Source organism: Stereum hirsutum (assembly GCF_000264905.1).
Source record: "Stereum hirsutum FP-91666 SS1 unplaced genomic scaffold STEHIscaffold_26, whole genome shotgun sequence".
NCBI classification, from domain to species: domain Eukaryota; kingdom Fungi; phylum Basidiomycota; class Agaricomycetes; order Russulales; family Stereaceae; genus Stereum; species Stereum hirsutum.
The window spans coordinates 153,426-173,675 of record NW_006763156.1 but is presented as its reverse complement, the minus strand read 5'-3'; the positions used below and the strand labels follow the sequence as shown (position 1 = coordinate 173,675).

Genomic DNA, 20,250 nt, shown 5'->3' with positions numbered 1-20,250 from the left:
CGTTACATACATAACTTTGAGTTTAACCACGGAAAAATTGTGTCCGTAGCCTTTCATACGAAGGAACGCGGTCGTTCACGTTTGGGTGTTATACATCCTATGAGTAGTCTAGCGCCCCAAAATCAAAATGTGAGATGGGTATATAATCAGCGTGCCGATACGAACCCACTCACCTTCACGAATCGACACAGATAATTCATTCTCAATCCATCAACACCTCTTGTATGAGACCCGAGATAGAGTCCCATCGTTCCCTGGTGGAAGCACTGAAATGGGCACTACAAAGCCTGTATGTCTCCATCATCCCAGGACCGAGACTCAATGATAGTAATGGCTGGACTCTCCGCCCATCGAAAGTTGTGGGGTTATCCGGGAGATCTACTGATCGCGAGCGAATCATATTCACCAGCGCACCGAAGAACGCCTCGTTTACAGTGAGTGGGATTAACGAGTCGGATTGGATTGTCATGAGAGGCATTACGACGTCCAGTTGAAAGTGCTGCAGGGTTGTGATATTCTCCCCACGTAAGCGTCCAGTGGGAGAGAAATAGAGCGTAAATGCTTCGAAGATTTCAACGTACTCATCCACAATTAGTGCCTCTCGAAATATGATTGACTTCAAACAAGGCATCTCGAACATCAAGGTCGGCGTAATTCGCACAAAATCATGAAATTTACTGAGACCGACGGTCTCGAGTGAAGACGCGCATCCACGTAGCAGGGACTGCAAACTCTGGGTAAGATCATTGAAACTATACCAACCATCGATATCGGTGACGGCGACTCTGATGGACTGGAGATTTGGCGGGAAGATGAAAGCCACAATCTTTTCCATCGCAACGGGCGTATCGGTGGTTATATTTAATGAGCGAAGGTAGAGGAAACACTGTTGTGGCGTAGGCATATCGTCGTCGCCGTCAAAGAGTGAGGCAACCGGCCTGATGTAGGGAACATCGATGTCTAAAGAGGTCAGAGTGCGAATGGCGGATAGGCTCGCGAGGAATTCGCGTAGGACAACTAGATCTGTCGAAGGATATGATAGGCGAAGATGAAAGAACTGAGCGCCATGCGAAATCTTAGAGACTGCGTCGTCTGTCGTATGGAGGTCGCAGTTGTTGGAAGGTTTAACTTCAAATATCTCTGTGGAATGGATTGGATCGTGGTCGTCCTTTAGGAAGATGTCAGCGTAGCGTTTCATGTGAGTAGAAAGAGTCTGTACAGAGGAATCGTGCCATAGACGTAGTCGGATGCTCTTCCAACGATCTACGTGAGCGCATAACGCGTTGACAAACTGGGGCTCGACGGCCTCAGACCGCTCAGTTTCATAGACAAGGCCGACTAGGCTGATAGTCAACGGATGCGGGCTTGAAAAGGCGAGACACATGCGAAGTAGTGGAATGATACGCTTGTCATCTTTGTAAGGTATCGCGAGATGGGTCCAGAGATGAGGACTTTTGGTAGCGACGTCTCGCCACGTTCGGGAGATTCTTAGAAGGAGGAGTGGACCTTCGTCCGGGTGGAGTTTCGGTAGCTTGTTATCGCGGACCTGTACAGACAAGAGAAAGATCTTGCCCCAGATCTCAAATGGGATTCGCGAGACCGACATGGAGAGGCTTTGGAGGAGAGAGAAATCAGATAACACGGTCACAGACGGGTCTATGTAAGGGGAATGGGTGACTTTCCGTAGCAGTCTAGGAGCGTTTCTTGACGCACAGAAGCACAAATACAAGGCTCTCAGCCAATCAAAACTCGACCTGAGCCTCTTTTCTGTGTTCTAGGCCTCTAGAACGTGCACAGACTCCCTACGGAAAGTCACCCAATAGCCACATAAATCTTCCGCCTTGGGGCTGGGTGGTTGTAGCCTGCAGGTAAACCTGAGGTTAGTGCACGAGTTTCACTATGTGGAAGGAAAGTAACAGTACAAGGATAACACTCTAGAGAGCAAAGAGGAGTATGATCGCAAGCTGGATGTCTATGAGAGAATCGCGATAAGCGCTCGAACTTCAAGCGTTCTCTCCGCTTCTAGCCGGCTATATTCACACGCACACGCCATCGAACTCTGCGTGGTGGGTTCCTTCTACCTCCTACTATAATCTTCAACAAAACCTCTACGTTCGTCGGAAGGATCGAACTGAATAGCATTATTAAACGTCGAAGGTCGAACATACTATGGATTTAGAATACGGAGTGCTGTGAACGAGCATTAAAAAGTAATAGTAGAAGAACGAAGGCATCTATCACAGAACCAAAATCACCAGCGCTAACGAAGTTCGCCGGATCAGCATGAAGAACGAATGAGAATAACTTATATACTAAAATCAAGGCCTTGCCTTCCAATCCTCCGCTCTTGAGCCTCACGCCATCGCTGGAATAACGCCAGGCCAGAACGCCTTCCCGCCCGTCTTCTTCTCCTTCTCGTACCACTCCCAATCATGAGCGATGAGCACATGCACGTCGTTCCTCTTCCTCTTCATCAGCTCACCAACCCTCCGAATATGCGTCTCCGCACTCTTCTTGTCACCATGTAAGCACAACTTCTGCCCACTACCGCCCTGCTCAACCTCCGCAACCTCCCTCTCACCCGTCAACAGTCTCACATCATGAGCCGAATCCCCCGCCAAATATATCCATCCACCAGTTTCCGACGTCCGCGTCAAGATATTTATATGACCGGCGTTGTGCCCTGGAGCATCAATAATGTAGAGTGATCCGTCGCCGAAAAAGTCGTAGGCGTGGGGGAAGGGACCGATGGAAATGTCGAAGAGAGAGTGTGGGAGAAAGTTCGTGCGGGAAAGAGGGAGGCAGGTCGTTGTTTCGGAGGCAGTGGGGTTGATAGGATAGCCATTCGTGATTTGGGGCTTGGCATCAGCGCCAACGAGGAAGGTGGCATTAGTGAAAGGTGAAGGATCACCGATACTATATGATAAAAGAAGCGAGACAGTCAATCAACTGGAGGACTATCGGAGGGCGCAGCAGGGTAATGTGGTGGAGAATGAAGTACAGGAGGAAAGGCTAGGACATACTGGTCGAAATGTAAGTGGCTCAAGACCACCGTCTCGACCTCGCTGGCTTCCAACCCTCCCATCCTCAAACTCTCCTCAACATTCTGCGGTACAGTCACGGGCATCCACTTATCGATCATCATCTGCACATACGGGGCATACGCCTCCGTATCGCGCCTAAGACCCAGATCGAAGACGATGCGTTTTCCGGATTGGGAGTGCGTTAGAAGGAAAGCAAGAGAGGGGACAGTGTGAATTTCGTTGGGTGTGGCGTCAGAAACCGTGAGAAGGGACGGAAGATCGACGAGACCTGCTTCGAGGGCGGAGACGGACATATAGGCTTGGTTAAAAGCTGGTGGAGGGAGGTCGTGAATATTGGTATGATCGTAATCGTGACTATACTTCGGTGCATGGTCGTGAATGTGAATGTGCGCAAGATCCTCCACCACCTGAAGGTGAAGTAATTGAGCCTCGTGTCTACATTAGGTATCATGAAGGCGAACTCACTAGAGGCGTCGAGGCAGCAAAGACATTCGGAAGCGCATAGCGCAAAGTCCAATACAAAACGTGCAAGAGGGCCATCTTCGTCTTCGTCGTCGTCGTCGAGGTCGTAGGAGCGTAAAGCACGTAGGGAGTTCGCAGTAGCGAAAGTGGGCGCAAAAACGGCGCGAAGTGGGTGCCAAAACCTCGCGCCCACCCCACTCCAAGGTATTAATATAAAAGCACAGTGCTAGACGGTATACGCACCATCGGCGTGACCTATCTGCCACCGAGAGAGTTTCATCTGAGACAAGACACAGCGGAGATGAGGTAGATGCAGAGATGATGATGAGCGATTGAGTTTCATTAGTATCTTCTCCCCCACTGTAAGGCCGTAACACCGGCGCTGACAAACGACTTGTCAGAGACCGTTGCGTCGCTGCCAGGGATGTCTTCACGGTATCCGAGTACAGTCAAACCTGCGTACTCGGAGGGAGCAGCAAAAGGCGGTGGTGGGCGTACTTCCGAGCCCCGAGGTCCGAGGGGCTATACAGTCTCCCCGAGCTGATGAACGTGAAGTTACCTTTTTACAAAAACTTGACAGAACAAGGTCATGACGCGCCAAACGACAATAACAATAGAACAATAAGTCAGGAACGACCGGTCTCGGTTTTCCACAGTCTAAGTATCAGCGCTCGTGAGCACGAGGTGCGGTGCACAAGCGACCACCGATGGATGGATGATCAGGACACGCTCGAGTTGAGACAATAAGATAATGGAGCAGCGAGTTTCAACGGGAAAAAACCTATGTGCGAGATAGGCAATGGAAGGAGAGGGCAGCCGGATGCATACTAGGCCAAATACTGATACACGGTCGCAGGGCACTTTGTATGCAGGATTGGCTCAAGGTTTCGCTACCAACTTCATTCGGATATCCGGATGCGGTGCTCCGAAAGCGAACGGAACAGATTGGAGCGGAACAAAGATGGGGATATTTAAACGCACACGGAAATGAAAGCAAAACGGCGCACAGAGAGATACCCTGCCTGCCGATTGTGTTTCGAAAAATAGCCGTAATGAGCTCTTCCCAAAAGGTCCAGCAAATGCAGTCCAAAAAGTCATGGCGAAACAAGTCGGGCGATCTGCAGCGCACAATGAAGCAAGTTTGTAGCCAGCTAGACTCATCATATCAGTGTAGAAGTCTGTGCGAACAGATGTAAGCATCATCAGGGACGAACATAGCGTAGAGCGATCGTGAATCAGGGAAGAGGGTGAAACGAACAAGGAAGTATAGGAGATCACATTACGGGTGAACGGTCATTTCAGACCACAAGCTTCCACACAGATCCTCCCTGTGCCCGCCTCGATGAACGTACATACTGTTTTAGGCTCCGTGTGCATAAGATGAATTGGCAGGTGGCACACTTCGCTGCATATGTTCGGGGATGGAGTCGCGTCTCCCTATACCTAAAAGGTTCCAATGGACGGGTTAATGTGACAGTACGTAGGGAGTTGTCACTTTATCGAATCTTGACAAGATCTATACCCAAACTGAAGCTCGTAGTTTGAAGGGTTGTTCGAGGGTACCCAGAGCCGTCACTCTCCCAGTTCACCGGCAACTGCCGAGAGTAGACGATTTGCGCACAGACCATGGTCCGTGCGCTGTGTTTTGGCGCTTACTAGCGACTTCCAACGATGTGCTCGTAGCCATCATCTTAGCTCTCTTGCTCCAGCCTGTCCTTATCATCCCTATCTCATAGCAATGATGGAAAAACATGATTGCTATCGCCAGCATCATACGATCTGGATGCCATCGAATGAGCCAACAGCCATCGCCTAGCCAGACGTCTCCTTCGAGGTCCTGTGCAGGGTATTCGTCCCGGCTCTTCCAGACGACGAAAGCCTGCTAGAAATAACCCACTGGAGATGCCCTTTCCTTTGACCAGGATATGTCGTTTGTGGCTCGAGGTGGCGTTCAGCACACCTCGTCTCTGGTCGCATTTTCACCTTCCGCCACAAACTGTGGTGGAGTTCTGCCACCTAGTCGACGAGTAGTCGCAGTAGATGGCCAGCTCGATCCTATCCATATCCAATGACCTTGAGTGTGCTATCACCGGAAGAGATTATTTCTATCCCTGACGCATTGTCCGTACACGCACTTGTTTCCTGGTCAGAGCCCACAGAACAACCCCCTCGGTCACTGCCTTCACTGAAGCTTTTAGATTTTGGCGTCTTGCCTCTCAATGCCGTCACTGGATACTAGGTATTTGGCATACCTTCAGAGCATCATAAACCTCCCCCAATCCTCTCCACAGATCTGACGACAGGGTCGCTCACGTTGACGAACTAGACACCTATCCTCTCCTTGCCTGTTGGATATCTACCGACCACACTTCGTCACTTCCACCTTTCTTTTATGTATTTGTCGACCATTTTACATAATGCATCAGCGAGTGCCCTAACCTAATATTCCTCAACATAGAGATACCGCGCCTGACGCGTTCGTCGACGGTTGCAGTGATGAGATGAATGCTCCCCCTCGCCTATGGCAACGTACTTCATCTACATCCATTCGCGATTGCGTATATCATTCCCATCAGAATCTCGATCTTACCGCTCGCGATATTTTCTCTCAGCATGTGCCCTTCGACCGCGTCTGTCATCCCACAGTGCGGCCCCAGCTTGCATTTCCTCCAGTTCTCGACTTTCTGGAGCGACTGAATATCCGTTGACTTACAACGGCATTCGTTATGTTGCGTGTCGTCGGAAGCATGAGACTACCGAGCGACGCGTACTGCTTTATTGCTATCTTCCATGCTACCCTGGGGATACTGTGTACGCTTCTCCGGGTCTGTACTTCTGGCGCTGTGCAGGTATGGGACTAGAGGAGAGCGGGAGCCTCGTTCACTCTCAGATATAAGCAGGGACTGACATATCCGGGCACTGTATCAAATGGAAGTACGGGGATATACATACATTGGCGGTCTACGTCGCCTCCGGTATCACGAGGTATCCAGGGAAAGCATAGTCGGAAGAATGGAAGGGGTTGGGTGCGGGAAGTCCATCAATATTCAATTGTAAGGTCATGTCAGAATATATGCGCCAATCCTCGGAGCTCAACCTGAATTGATCAGGATAATGCGTGGACGTAGACACCGACGTATCATCAACCATGGCCTTAGACTCTTTCTGTCGATTCGACAGACAATGACTCAAATCCCACTGGAAAGATGCAAACAAATATCTTCGTAGCATGTCGCACTCAATGCTGGCTGAGCGTTAACACGGCAGTTCTTCTCTTACTATCTTCGATGGGTATTCAAGGCCCAACAATATTCTCATCAGCTCTGGTAGAGCCGAAATTCACGCCCTGTTAAAGGTGATGTGAGTGTCGCTCACTTTTATATGAATAAGAAGATATCCGACGTGATGCATGATTCTAACGTGCTGACTGGCGCTCTTCTGTAGACTCCGCGAACAATGGAATTTACCACACCGGTCTTTTGAAACATACATTTCGAGGTTCTAGCTACTATTCTTCAATGTCGGCGATGACATGGAACTCGTCGATGTGACAAGAATTTTCATTGTGGGCGATGCATGATCTATAAGCCCTCTACACCGGACTTCTGGACTGGGAATTTTAGCCTTTGTTGATGCTAAGACATGTGTGTACGTGGAGATGATTCACTTCACTTCGTTCCCACACCAAGTGCGCTTCAATAGAAGGAACAACCAGCCCAAAATGCCGTTGAGCGTAGTAGCTCATCGCCGTATGCCTCCGAAATGTTGAACTTTCCTCTCGATGCAGTGTGAACAGCACCTTGGTGTGAACCATCCCTCTTATGGCCTTACCGGACTATAAGTACCGCGCGTGAGTGGGGTCGATATCCCTCACACTGTCGACGAGCATCCTCCTCCAGTGATAAATCTTCTCATCATGCATACTTTCGTCTCTCTCGTGGCTATCGCCACATCACTGGCCCAGGTCATTGCAACCCCGACTCCCTGGGCCGCCGTTCTTCTTTCAGCTGCAGTGGATTCGGTTGCAGCTCCTTCCGCTGCTGTTGCTCCTTCAGCAGCCATCGACCCAGCCTCTCAACCTTCGGCTGCTGTCTTACCGGCTGGAGCACCCTCCATTGCTGTTTCGCGCCGCGCAGACGAGGTATGTAGATTCTTCGTAATGGTTCTCTCTGATTTCCGATCTCTGACTACACCTACTCATCTCCTCGTCAATGCAGGGCGATATCTTCTGCGACCCAGAATCCGCTTTTACCGCGTTTTACCGAGCCTACAACGGCCCCACCGTCGACCATTTCTACACCACCTCTGTCACAGAGCTCGACAACGCCGTCAACCAGCTCGGCTACTCCGCCGAGGGGATCACGAGAAGAGTCCTCACCGCTGAGTCCGCTTGCCCCTACATCAAATCGGAGCCGCTCTATCGCGCCTACAGCACCACGGCATTCGACCATTTCTATACGACCTCCGAGTCTGAGTGGAACAATGCTATAGTGAACTTGGGATACAACCGCGAGGGAATAGCGGGATATGTATACGCGGACCAGGTCTGTGACAGTATCCCACTGTTCAGGACGTACGGCGCTGCCGGAACGGATTACTTCTATACCGCCAATGAGCAGGAATACGATGGTGTGGTCGAGGGAGGGTTTGCGGATGAGGGCATCGTGGGATATATCCTACCGGCTTGAAATATCGTGACTGTCTCAGCAAGGTGAGTTCGATGCATATATTCCACCCTGATTCAATTGCTTATTCGACCCGTTAGCGGAAGCGCGGCTCTTTGAGAGCCGCTCACAAGATATGCCGCGCAAGCTTGAAATTTATCCTTCTGTTTTCTTACAGAAGACAACACTCTCCTCAATCTCTATTTCAGTTATCTTCCGACTGGTTACCATTACGATAGTCTCTATTTCTTTCGAGACTCATCTTTATAGCTACCTTATTCTTTCCGCTCTTCTTTACCTTTCATTATGCCGCTGGCAGTTCGAGCCCTTTTAAACCATGCTGATAGCCATCATACACACAGTACAATCGTGTGGACGTCGTCGATTCTGTCGTTAGTCATATGGTAAATCTTTTGCAGTTTGCAATACATTCATATAGCAGTGGAAGCCCTCCTGTCCGTAACATACTAGTCGGCGGTGAAAACTTCGCTACTACCTCCACTCAAAGGCGGAAATTACGATCTTTTCTGGCCTTGGTCTCCTAGCTGTGCTGCAAAATTTGAGATGTTACTAGATATGGTACGGCGGAATACGTCAGTTTCCAAAAATATACGTTCACGAGTATAAGTATACTTCACATGGTTTTGTTTTTATCTGTTCATTTGTTCGTCTCTCAATCATCCCAACATGCCTTATGCCTGTAAGTATAGTACTCCACAATGACTTAGTATATCACTTCGACCATATGTGATATATACACTGAGTCTTTCACCGCACATCATAAGAGTAAGATAATATTGCAGACACAGTCTCTGGACTGCGGAGGTCATTATCATGATGAAATGAGGGATAGAATGAGGGTCACGTCTAACTATGGAGACATTACCCTATACAGAAGCCGTCGCACATAGCTAGATTGACATTCTAGAGAAAACATGATATTATAGTACCGAAGACCGATCCGGTATGACAGGAACGTTGGTTGGAAGGTCAACCTAAGAACTGAAGGTAAGAGCGTGTATTCATCGGCCTTACAAAGTGACTGAGTTCACGACATTATGTATCATTATGATTACGAAGAAAGGTCATTGCCGCATGACTGTATAATAACCCTGAGAGCCAGACTAGCCCATGAAGTAGATACCCAGTACCGAAGATAAAACTTAGTTCCCGTCATTGCGGCACTGTATAACATGAGACAAAAAAAAGTCGCAGAGTGTGAGACCGAGACAGCTTAACGAATGTCTAAGCAGGAAGAAAGTGAGAAAGAGACTTACACAAATAGAGATAACATCGCCTCCACAGCTTCCCGAGTTCGCATCAGGGCGACATGCGTAGCTGAAGTTACGTTCGGGGTCATTGAGCATAAACGTCACGAGAAAAAAGAAGAGAAAGGAGATGTCACTGACTGCTGGCCATTGAACGTGTTCGTATACCCGTTGAATGTGATCGGCGAACCGGTGCACGAGAACGTTCCGGACTCGCACGGGTTCGTCGTCGTCGTGAGACTGTCAACGACGTTGCAGCCATCGTCATAGACGTTCCCTAGAAGCGATGTGAAAATTTGTGAGTTCATATATGCATATGTGAGGGAGGTGATAATCAACGAGGGTAGACATGCATCGAGTGACCTCTGAGTTGCCGAGCTTGCCCTGGTCCTGGGCGTTACCGACCCCGTAATTGAAGCCAGGACAGATGGCGACAACGTGCTGGGAGGCAAGTAGGAGGGAGAGAGAGAGAGAGAGGAAGGAGAAGTATTGCATTTTCAGGGAGTCAAGAAGAGCTTTGTAGATGATGTGCGACAAAGGGGGTGTTGTTGCGCAACACTGAGCGAGCTTGGAGGAGCTTGGAGAATGAGTTTTGCAGGAGCACTTTCGATGGTTTATATACTTCGATGCCGACAGTCATGATTTAACCATAAAATCAAATCAGGACGAACCTCCTGTCCGTTGATCTGTCGCTCGCTGCTCCTAAGTTAGTTTCTGCATTGCCTATGTTCGTGATATTAAGTGCACACGGCCACTACCCACCGCGAACAGAGGACCATACCAACCAAGATACTGCTTTAGCAGTAGAGGAACGCTGATGCCAATACTGTAAATCGATCAGCCGATGATATGTACCCAGGTCAGGCGTGCAGATAGGCGGGTGATCCGTATATTTCTGTAGGTCGTGCACAGCACGAGGGCGCCCTAGCGGTGAACAATGAATGCAAGTATGTAGGTAAACAGGATGTGTGGATGGGACTTTGTGGGATTACCTTGTCTCATTTCTGACCCAGAGCTAGCGTTGGTGCGTGCATACAGCATGCAACATGCACCTGCGTACCCATTGCCGACACCAATGGCTTATCCTTGGCAGACATGCTCGTCGAGTGCGGATTGGTACGTATTGCCTGTCGTCCAAACAGGTAGCGTTATGAGCGGTCAATACATCAATGTTTCAATAACAGGAAGTGCACAGGAGCAAGCCTTCACTCGTGCATCGCTCTCTGCTTGGAAGATCTCTCAGTATTGCCAAGCTAGTACTAGACCTCGTACGAATTGCCTGCTATTTAGAGCAGGAGCATCCACAGCAGACGAGAGGAGAATAAGCCAGAAAGCTCCTCGGTACTTGTCAAAAGCTGGGTGACAAACCAGAGAACAACGAAGAGAAAAAAGGCTGAGATCGATATCGGAGAAGTGAAGCGAAGTTGAAATTTGAACGCATGCCGTCCAGCCGGACCGGGATGAGCCGACGTGTGGCCCCGCTCATCAGTGGCGCTTGCTCACCCATTGCTCCTTCCGCGATGTTTCTCTCGAGCTCGAATTGAAGAGAGGCCTTCAAGACCTCATGTTCCCTAGTTTACTTGCGCACGTCCTTTTCATTGCTGGACACTCAGGCTATTATACCTGAATACCATCCGAACTACAACTGAACGACGCTCGGCATCTGTTTGCCCAATGGGTCCGTCTCATGCACGTACTGTACCTCTCAGATCTTAGGCGGCGTCCAGTGTCCCAAGGGACCCATCGCTGCCGCCAATTTTGCGCGAGTCTCTCGCCAAATTGGAGTTCCCACGTTATGTATGCGTCATCTAAGTGCTGGGACGTAGAGTACAGTACTTACTTCCAGAAGACCAGCTAACCATTATTTTGTTTTCCACTCATACTGTCCACAGTCTAAGTCCGCGCGCTCAAATGCCTCCTGCTCACTATGCCTATCTCATTCCTCCGACTTCTCCGATTGCGTCTCCGCTGAATCGTCGTTGGATCCAAGTCAGATCTCCAGATGGCAGCGGCATCTCGAGAAAGCCGAGTCAGGACAGGCGGCTTATTATACGCTTCCACTTTGGGAGAGTAAAATAGGCTATGTAATGCCATGGTTACGTCCGTGTAGGGCATCGTATTTAGTACTGTTGTATCTGCTCGCCATGATAGCAACACATTATCCATCATCCATCCACAACCTAAGTCATCTCTTTCACAAACCTCTCGACCTCACCACCTCATCATTGACATCTAACCTCCTGCCGCTTCCATCTCACTTCCTCAAATTTCAACAGGTCTCACTGCATACTCGCCATTATTTCTATGCCCACAACGAGCTAATCATACTCGGCTGCACAACATTTAGCTACCGTTGTTGCGACACTATATAGAAATGGGATAATGCAGCTATGTGAGCTTCCAATCGAACAGACGGAAATGCACCAGACCAATATATGAAAAGATAAACGAGAGATATCGACTTACACAGACAGAAATAGAGTCTCCCCCACAATTACCCGAGTTCGCGTCGGGGCGACAGGCGTACCTGCGAGACAGTACGTTCCAATCCAAAGTCATTTAGGACGGGGCTAACATACGAGGGTGAAAGCAAGTGAAAAACCACTGACTGCTGTCCATTAAACGAGCTCTTGTATCCGTTGAACGTGACCGGTGATCCTGTGCAAGAGAACGTCCCAGAGTCACACGGGTTCGTGGTCGTCGTTAACCCGTCGACCACTTTGCAGCCATCGTCGTAGATGTTCCCTGGAGATAACAGGTAACATCATTATTCCATATATGCCTATGCGAGCGAAGACAATAATAGAGGAGGAGGAGACATACAACGAGTGACCTTTGAGTCGCCCAGCTTTCCCTGGTCCTGGGCGCTACCCACCCCGTAGTTGTATCCCGGACAGATGGCGGCAGCGTGTTGGAAGGTAAGTAGAACGGTGAAGGCGAGCGAGATGAAAGAGAAGTATTGCATTTTGATTGAGTTTGTGAGGACTAAGTGCGATGTTGAGCTTATTGGTTCTTGGTGTTTGGTTGAGTGGGCTTGGCGGAGCGTTGTCAATATGCCTTGAGCCTGAAGAATCAGTCGTTTTTATAAACGTCAAGTTCGATGTGCATCGCAATGGATCAAGAACCATCGTTGTCATGTCAGCTGATCCGTCTGTGTTGTAGTCGTTGATCGTATATGTGGGCTATATGTGGGCCATAATCTACTGAGGACACAGGTCAGAAACGTCCACAGCGCTATGTAGCAGTAGAATGAATGCTAAGTCGATCAATACATCATGTACACGAAACAAGGGCGTAGAGGGGCGGGTGATCCGTGCATTTTCTTCATGACATTGGTGCACGTTATACGCTACTGACTGGCACGCTAAACACGATGACAAGGGTCGCCAACGATGCCTTCGGTTTAGCAAGAAAATAATTGGCCGTACGTAGTATCGTACACTTACGCTGTATCGGTGAGTGATGGGGTGTCTTCGTTCCGCCTGTGCTCACAAAGGTGCCTTATATATAGCAAAAAGTCTACAGAGAAAGCTCCAAATAAATCGTCATCCAAATAACGGACGATCATGGTTCATGCCAAGCGTATGGTACTTCAAGGCAACTTCAAGGCTACTTACTTGCACAAGACGTACGGCACAGCAAGCTCCACACTGAAAAACCGAAGATCAGGCTTATCTGTAGTACTTAGTCGAGACCTGACCGGTAATACTCAGTCGCTGAGGGTTCGAAAACAAGGCCGACGATGAATAAATGAAAACAAAACATGAGACACCGAAACGATCTGACATAAAAGTGCTTACCCAAGCTTGTGCACCCGAACATATCCGGCGACCTGCCCGAGCGAGTTCTACTCGGGAAAGTACGGGTAGACAAGTTAGTCATGAGAGTGAACAGAATAAGTTCATCATGGGCACGATAATCGACAACCTTACTCTCCAGAGAACGATACCTTTCCTGTATATCTTTCCCTTGAATGTTGTAAACATACCTACATCATTATCTAGATCGGCCCTCTCTCGCGAGCATACAGACCGCTATCGTTTGCCGTTTTGATGGGCTTTTCTGTGGCTGGCCGGCCTACGAGCTGGGATCAGGGGTGTTACAATCAAATTAAAATAACCAACAGATTCCACATTCAGTGGCGTGGGTATAGCAGCCACCGAGAGAGATGAGAAGACACAATGATATCGCCTCATGCCAATAGCTTGCGCTCCATGTACTTCATGAGTGGCCCACGAGCAAAACGCCCGGGCTTCTGGGTCATTGAATCGGTCATACCCCTGCCTTATCCTGGCTCAAATGGTCCACCCGGAGAGTATCTGACCCCACAACCACAACATGAGGCGTACTATTGCCACTCTTGCGTCCCGTCCGCATGGGACGGACCTTGAACCTTCTGCTGCGTGGCAAGATGGTTATCAATTGCAGACGCTGGACACTTCGAGTCTCCCTCTCAACCTTGACTCTCCGTTTCCAGTACGTACTTTTACCTCCTTATGAGTGTCGACGTCGCTCATCCATCGGCCAACTTGACCTCGAAAGCTATGCTTCACGAGTACGGACGCACGCAGGGCTTCTGGCCCGATGGTCGGGTATGGAAGATACAAGACTACTGCATCAAGATGCAAGGTGTACAATATTCAAAGTCCCTGAAGCGATGGACTAATCTCAAAAAGCAATTACCGAGCGAAGGTATCCCACAACGATCCCTTCCACACACATTCAAGCTCGTATCGTGGAATCTCCAGCACGAAGAGCGCAATTTTGGAGAGCGCTGCGCAACAGTAGTCGAATATCTCCAGGACATCCTTCTGGACGATGACGACGACGTCATTACGGGTAGACCTGTCCCATTCGTCCTCGCTCTGCAGGAGATTCCCAAGATTCAATTCGGCACGATTCTGAAGGTGCGTATCATTTACCCCCTCCTCTTATTTATTTATTTATTTTGGCAGTCGGACAAACCAGCTGACTCTGAGATGTCGCCTGCACAGATTCCGTGGATCAAAGAAAGGTTTTCCGTCTTCCCGGAAGGCCCACAGACATGGCCAACCGGCGCTACCTACGGCAACATAACCCTCATCGATCGCTCTATCCCGATCTTCAGTGCATCCATGTTCTGGTACCCCAACTCCAATATGCATCGAACGGCACTCGTCGTCGACATCATCGTTCCCCGAGCGAACTCAGACCCTATCAGCTCGAAACCCGCTGAAGGGCGTACATTTCGTATCATCAACACTCATCTCGAGTCTCTTCCCGAGAACGTCCACCGTCGCATGGATCAGCTGTATTGGCTGAAGCGATATATCGACGATCGCGATAAATGGGTTTCGGGAGTGGTACTTTGTGGGGATATGAACGCTTTACGAACGGAGGACGTTAACGTGGTTCCAGAGTTGGGGTTAAAGGATGCGTTCGACGTGAAAGGAAAGAGGAAAAGGGAGCCGGGCGATCTCGGCGTAACTTGGGTACACCCGAAGGGTCAGTTTCCGAGCGCTAGGTTGGATAAGATTTTGTATAGGGAGAATAAAGAGAAATACGAGATGGGGATCCTACTGAGGGCTGGTCTCGGTCCATTGAGAACGGAGCAGATAAATCAGCCGGTGTCGGATCATTATGGAATTACGACACTCGTGAGGATCAAGGTGAAGGGATATTACAGACGCGCTGTCGACTAGTATGTAGCCATTGAATTCTACACTTGTTTTCTGAGATATCGGTTTCATCACGGATATATTCACGAATGTGCATGAACTAAATCCATCAAAGCCCGATATGAACGAACGGGACTAACATATCGAATGGGATCGATTTCTTCAGCTTGCGAATCGCGAGCGTAAGTGCCACAGCAGCCTGCCCGGGGTCAGGGTTGTCGCTTACTGAGAACATATCTGCATACACCTCGGCAGCAACCCTTGGAGCAGTATAGTCGTCGATCGTCCACAACGTCGAGATGATGCTCGGAAAGCCCGCAAACTGGAGACCCGCAGCCAAATGCATGGCTTCGTCCGGCATATCCATGGCTATGAAGTGAGGAAATACGTTCGAGCGCGAACCCGTGTCAATTCCATATTACTGTAAAACAGCAGTTAAATACGCACCACCTGTCGCGTCTCGCACGCAGACAAAAAGGCAAATTGCACGCGCTGGATGCGCATCCCTGCGAAGTCTGCCATGCTCAATCCTCCGTCCGCCATATGCAAGCTACTACTCAACGGTTCAACATCCTGATGTCCGTGGCAACAGAAATGAATCCATGAACGAGTGGCGAGCTCTTCCACGACTCGTGCGACTGTCGCTTCCTGATCTTGGAGAACAAGGAGATTCCGTGCCGGGATGTGAGGCAGAACGGCTTGCAATGCAGCCGTCGTCTGAGCCAGAGTTTCAAAGCCCTCGAAGGTGCTGTAACGTTGACCGACAATGAGAGCCTTGAATTCATCATCTTTGATATTCAAAGCATTTTCTTGAACACGCAGGAGTGCGGTAATAGTTGGCGTATATGATACGACAAAATGATCGAGAATGCCGGGCAATTCACCAGAATTTGGGCTCGAAGGCGCTGCAACATGTACAGGAAGGAATGTAAACAACCCTGTGGCACATAGCCAAATGCGCTGAGAGGATCCGTTTAACTTCTTGAGCGGTTCAATGAGGGGAGAGACGACATTGTCCCAGAGCCAGCTAAGGACATGAATATAGCTTGGACCCTCTGAAGGGGAGGTATCATCGTCTTCAACGGCTTGCTTAACGCCACGCACACAACGTCCACGTCCACGAGACGAATCCAGGGCAAACGCCTTGAGTTCAGGGATTGCGACGTTAGGAAGAGGTACAACCAATATGTCGCCGTGAGGCGGTAAAATGATAGCGTCGTTGCGTCTCCTTGCGCTATTAAGCACGACGACGGACCCGTTATGTGCAGACTTAGCTAGCCTGGAGTATGTAGCAGGTTTCAGAAAATGATGAAACCCAGGAAGGTCACGAATACGATCAACGAGCGCGTTCCATTCGAGGGTCAAGCGATGACCTTGGTCCAAAGGGGTCACGGGAGCAGATTGGTCGTCGTGATGGCGGCGGTGGCCACTGCCTCTGCGATTCCACACTGTGAGTTGAGCGGAAAGCTCCTTGAATTTCAATGCCTCTTCTGGATATGCTCGATCCAGATCGGAGACATCAGTGAGAAGTGAGGATGCCTGTGACCATGCAAGTGAGCGTCCACGCTCAAGTAGCTCTATGGCCTTCTCTGGTTGGTCCGCTGCGAGACAACATGCAGCGGCGTCAGAGGCAATGGAGACGAGGTTGAGATTTCGCATACGAATTCTTCGGTCGGAGACGGCCATCCCTAGCCAGAGCACTTGAGGGATATGATCTAAAGCGATCTCGTATCCTGAAGATAAGGTGTGTTAGTCTACGAGCAAGAAAAACTATCAGTAAAAAGACGAACCTTCAATAGCCTTGACAGCACTCAATCGTTTCTCGGCGTAGTTTGCATACTGCAGGGCGCATTCGACTTTGTCGTTGGGCAGAGTGCCAGGTGCGCGCAAGCCTGTACGGAATGATCGCTCAATAATCACTCGAGAATGCGGTTCCCGTTCGTCGTGAAGCGCTAAAGCCATAGCGTATCTCATATGAACTATGGTTACGGAGGGATTGTCAGGGGAGACGCTCTCTGTCGCCTCCCGGGAGATTCGTATAGCTTCATCGAGGTCGAAGAAGTGGCCTTGTTGCGAAAAGCGGTGCATGAGGATGCTCGAGAGCTTAGTCTTCCACCAGAAACACCATGGATGGGTTGGACTAATCTCGAATGCCTTCTGGTGCATATCTATGACTTCAGATCCCACAGATTCCTGTGAATTTCTCTCGTAGAGAACACCCAAGGACTCTCCAAGATTAGCATATCGTAGGGCGAGAAGTGGGTGATCATCGCTTGTGGCGTGAAGGGACCCACGTTCCAGTTCGATGGCTTCGCGGAGGTACTTGACGCGTCGAGTAGCACTGTAGAGTCGGCCTAGAAAGGCTCCTAGATAGCTTTGGTAATCCGCGAATAGAATAGAGTCCTCAGAGGTGAGCTCGAGCGCTTTGCGCATATGAGTGATACAGAGCTCGAGATGTTCTCCGTCGCCCGTTGCGGCATACAGAGCATGCAGTGCGCGTGCTAAAGCAGCGCATATTCTCCTTCCCTGAGATTCAGAATTGGTCTCTTCAGCAGAAGTGAGAGCATTTTGGTAGAGATCGACGGCCTTCTCTAGATCGGCAAGGCCTCCTCTGTGCTCATACATGTCGTAATGTATATTAGCCAGCTCGTGCACGACATCGGGGTCAAGATCGCTTTCCGTACCTCCAGCATTCTGGATGACTTTGTCCAGCTCGTCGGCTGCTCGGGTGAGATCTGATATATCCCCATCACGGATGTATCGTCCATGAAGAGAAACTGAAAGATTATACTGACGCTCTCGTCGACTCTGTGCATTGGCCTCGTCCAATGGTGTTGCCTCAACAGCTTCGATGGCCAGAGTTATACTGCGTTTCAAGAGCGATGGATCGCCTTCGAGACGGCTAAGAGCCTCTAAATCGACGGCGACAGCGCATAAGCGCTCAGGACGATCAGGATCACTAGGAACGGTTAGCTGAAGTGCTCTTGAGTCAGATTGATAAGCCTCGTGAAGGTCGTGGACGGATCCGTCAGTGCTGTACCGGTTATAATAGAGCAGCTCGCTCAATGTACATAGAAAGATGGACAGGGAGGGCCTCGTCATCGTCGGCACAAGACGCGATGATTTTTTGGATCGCGCTGATTGTGGCGTCAGAGTCTTCCTCGCCAATGTCTGCTGCTGTCTGGTGCGCTATGCAGACCAAGGCGTTCATTAGCAGAATCATGAAAGACAGGTATGACGAATAGACCCACCTTCAAGTGCTGCTTCTACGTCGTCCATTGTTGCAATTCGGTGTGGTAGTGATCTTCTTAGCCTGGCCGAGTAAGTACCCAAAACCAATCGACTATCTCGCCAAGGCGTACTTCGAGAGCTATCGAGGGCCTGTTGGGGTACGGAAGGGGAGACTGTAAAAGCGCCTCTTCGCCATCATCAGTATATAAAGCCCCAGGACATGTGCCCAGAGCTCTTCGGCACCGACGTTAGCGATTTACGGCACGTCCAGCTGGTCCATTGACGCTATGATAGGTATGGGTGCATCAGATTTTGGAGCATGAAGAAGGTAAGAGTGAGAACGAGAGCGTAAATGCGGCGAGACATTGCTATCGTGTAGTCCTAATTGCCTTCACTGGGGTAAGGCCGATGTATGCGCATCATCTAGTACGTTTTAGATTAGCCCATATATAGGACCAAATACTGCACGCATAAAAACCGAAAAGGCTGAAATGGTTCCCGACGATGCTATAAGGAGCACTGGAAGCAGAGAACGATGTTTGAACTTGTGGAAATGATTAGGATGAGGCATCATGGTGGCGGTGGCGCACAACTTCTGTTGACACGACGTCTGTGAAGAGACGTTTAGATGGAAAGACAACGCACTTGGAATGATTCTTATATCCACATATACATTTTGCTGACCACTTCACTTCTGATATCGGAGGATGAGGGGCAAGATGTCGAAGAGGGAAAAAAACACTCACATATACTTCTCGATGGAGTGATCACTCCAAAATAGGCCTATGCACCATAATCCACTGGTAACGGTCACATGCATATGGCCAAAGGTGACCCCTGTTTGCATTCCACATAAAAATAAACATCAACCACAGGCAAGAGGTCAGAAGAAGAACGCACCTTTCCCGGCCCATAGCCTAGTCCCAACCGTCCCCTGCACATCATCAATACCGTCTTCTTACCCCAAAACTTCACGTTCGCATCGCAATGCCTCCCGACCTTGGGCCACATAAAACCACGTTTCGTCTTCGTCGTGCATCACAGGGAGGGTGAGCCTACTTAGGAGTAGGAAGATGATGCGGAGGAGGGCGCGTTGGAGATTTCGATCATAAGGGAGATGGGGGTCATAGTAGATTCGGAGGCATTGTACTGCGCGTGAGTGAGTGGGGCAGGTTCGTTGGTAGCTATATGATTTTCATAGATACATGGGCGTACAGTGCCATGCAAGCCTTGTTCCAAGGAGCTTGGGCGACCGCTGGTATATCGTCCGAGTATACAGGCTCGTTCCTAATTCAAACGTTCATAAAGATGAATGAATAGATTGATATTGCCGTATACGTACCTGTTTGGATGCATTATATGCTTCATGGGGTTCAACGAGCTGCGTTCAAGCTACGCGTCAATAACCATGGCCAAGAGAAAAAAAGTCGCGTCCTTTCCGGTGGATGACGTCCTATATATCTCTGGCCTGAATAGCAATGCATATTAAAGATGAGAGAGCACAATTTGTCCGTGCATATGGTAAAGCCTGATATAACTCTTGAGAGGTATCGTGGGCGAGAGTGATAGAATGAGCAGGAGTAGACAGAAAGGAAGGAAGGGAGGGTGGCGAGGCCACATGGCGGCGTCTCTCGGTCCGGCCCGGGGAAGCCGCTGGGAGGCCTCTGAGAGGCCTCTCTTTCTTGCTCTTTCTTCAACGTCCCTTCAACAGAAACATCTTTTGTTCGATGTCGAGCGATTCACCTCTCCTTGAAAACTGTACTTCTCGATCTAGTATGGATAAATTCTTGAATCGTGACGGTAGGAACAAGGCCTCTTACCTTGAGACATTTTCCTTGAAGTACTTATAAGTGTTCCCTCGGTGTTTGCTTGGTATTTTTGCTCCTACGGCAAGGTGTAGCGCAAGGCCTGAGTGGAGTATGGA

General features: G+C 49.5%; 7 protein-coding genes across 7 annotated transcripts; 2 read left to right on the top strand and 5 right to left on the bottom strand.

The window, feature by feature from the left end:
• Window positions 1-202: 202 nt before the first annotated feature.
• On the bottom strand, window positions 203-1,606 carry STEHIDRAFT_116526 (uncharacterized protein; the record flags this gene model as incomplete). Its single annotated transcript, XM_007311376.1, has 1 exon — window positions 203-1,606. The coding sequence occupies one exon, from the start codon at window positions 1,604-1,606 to the stop codon at window positions 203-205; it is 1,404 nt and encodes a 467-aa protein (XP_007311438.1).
• Window positions 1,607-2,131: 525 nt separating this feature from the next.
• STEHIDRAFT_106219 (uncharacterized protein) lies at window positions 2,132-4,089 on the bottom strand. Its single transcript, XM_007311375.1, has 3 exons — window positions 3,510-4,089; window positions 3,024-3,451; window positions 2,132-2,916 (listed from the first exon to the last, which is right to left on the bottom strand). Exons 1-3 carry the CDS (start codon window positions 3,582-3,584, stop codon window positions 2,355-2,357), a joined length of 1,065 nt encoding a protein of 354 aa, XP_007311437.1. The 5' UTR covers window positions 3,585-4,089; the 3' UTR covers window positions 2,132-2,354.
• Window positions 4,090-7,717: 3,628 nt separating this feature from the next.
• STEHIDRAFT_69486 (uncharacterized protein) lies at window positions 7,718-8,194 on the top strand (the record flags this gene model as incomplete). The annotated part of the gene is made up of 1 exon (XM_007311336.1): window positions 7,718-8,194. The coding sequence occupies one exon, from the start codon at window positions 7,718-7,720 to the stop codon at window positions 8,192-8,194; it is 477 nt and encodes a 158-aa protein (XP_007311398.1).
• A 1,139-nt stretch (window positions 8,195-9,333) lies between these two features.
• On the bottom strand, window positions 9,334-9,933 carry STEHIDRAFT_135748 (uncharacterized protein; the record flags this gene model as incomplete). The annotated part of the gene is made up of 4 exons (XM_007311374.1): window positions 9,334-9,354; window positions 9,448-9,508; window positions 9,580-9,715; window positions 9,792-9,933. 4 exons carry the CDS (start codon window positions 9,931-9,933, stop codon window positions 9,334-9,336), a joined length of 360 nt encoding a protein of 119 aa, XP_007311436.1.
• Window positions 9,934-11,781: 1,848 nt separating this feature from the next.
• On the bottom strand, window positions 11,782-12,403 carry STEHIDRAFT_116522 (uncharacterized protein; the record flags this gene model as incomplete). The annotated part of the gene is made up of 4 exons (XM_007311373.1): window positions 11,782-11,802; window positions 11,905-11,965; window positions 12,048-12,183; window positions 12,262-12,403. The coding sequence occupies 4 exons, from the start codon at window positions 12,401-12,403 to the stop codon at window positions 11,782-11,784; spliced, it is 360 nt and encodes a 119-aa protein (XP_007311435.1).
• Window positions 12,404-13,934: 1,531 nt separating this feature from the next.
• Window positions 13,935-15,119, top strand: STEHIDRAFT_163666 (uncharacterized protein; the record flags this gene model as incomplete). Its single annotated transcript, XM_007311372.1, has 2 exons — window positions 13,935-14,345; window positions 14,433-15,119. The coding sequence occupies 2 exons, from the start codon at window positions 13,935-13,937 to the stop codon at window positions 15,117-15,119; spliced, it is 1,098 nt and encodes a 365-aa protein (XP_007311434.1).
• An 85-nt stretch (window positions 15,120-15,204) lies between these two features.
• Window positions 15,205-19,780, bottom strand: STEHIDRAFT_173106 (uncharacterized protein; the record flags this gene model as incomplete). The annotated part of the gene is made up of 10 exons (XM_007311371.1): window positions 19,669-19,780; window positions 19,542-19,613; window positions 19,227-19,475; window positions 19,073-19,163; window positions 18,972-19,020; window positions 18,347-18,749; window positions 18,167-18,284; window positions 16,886-18,078; window positions 15,539-16,828; window positions 15,205-15,464 (listed from the first exon to the last, which is right to left on the bottom strand). The coding sequence occupies exons 6-10, from the start codon at window positions 18,372-18,374 to the stop codon at window positions 15,205-15,207; spliced, it is 2,889 nt and encodes a 962-aa protein (XP_007311433.1). The 5' UTR covers window positions 18,375-18,749; window positions 18,972-19,020; window positions 19,073-19,163; window positions 19,227-19,475; window positions 19,542-19,613; window positions 19,669-19,780.
• Between the last annotated feature and the right edge of the window lie 470 nt (window positions 19,781-20,250).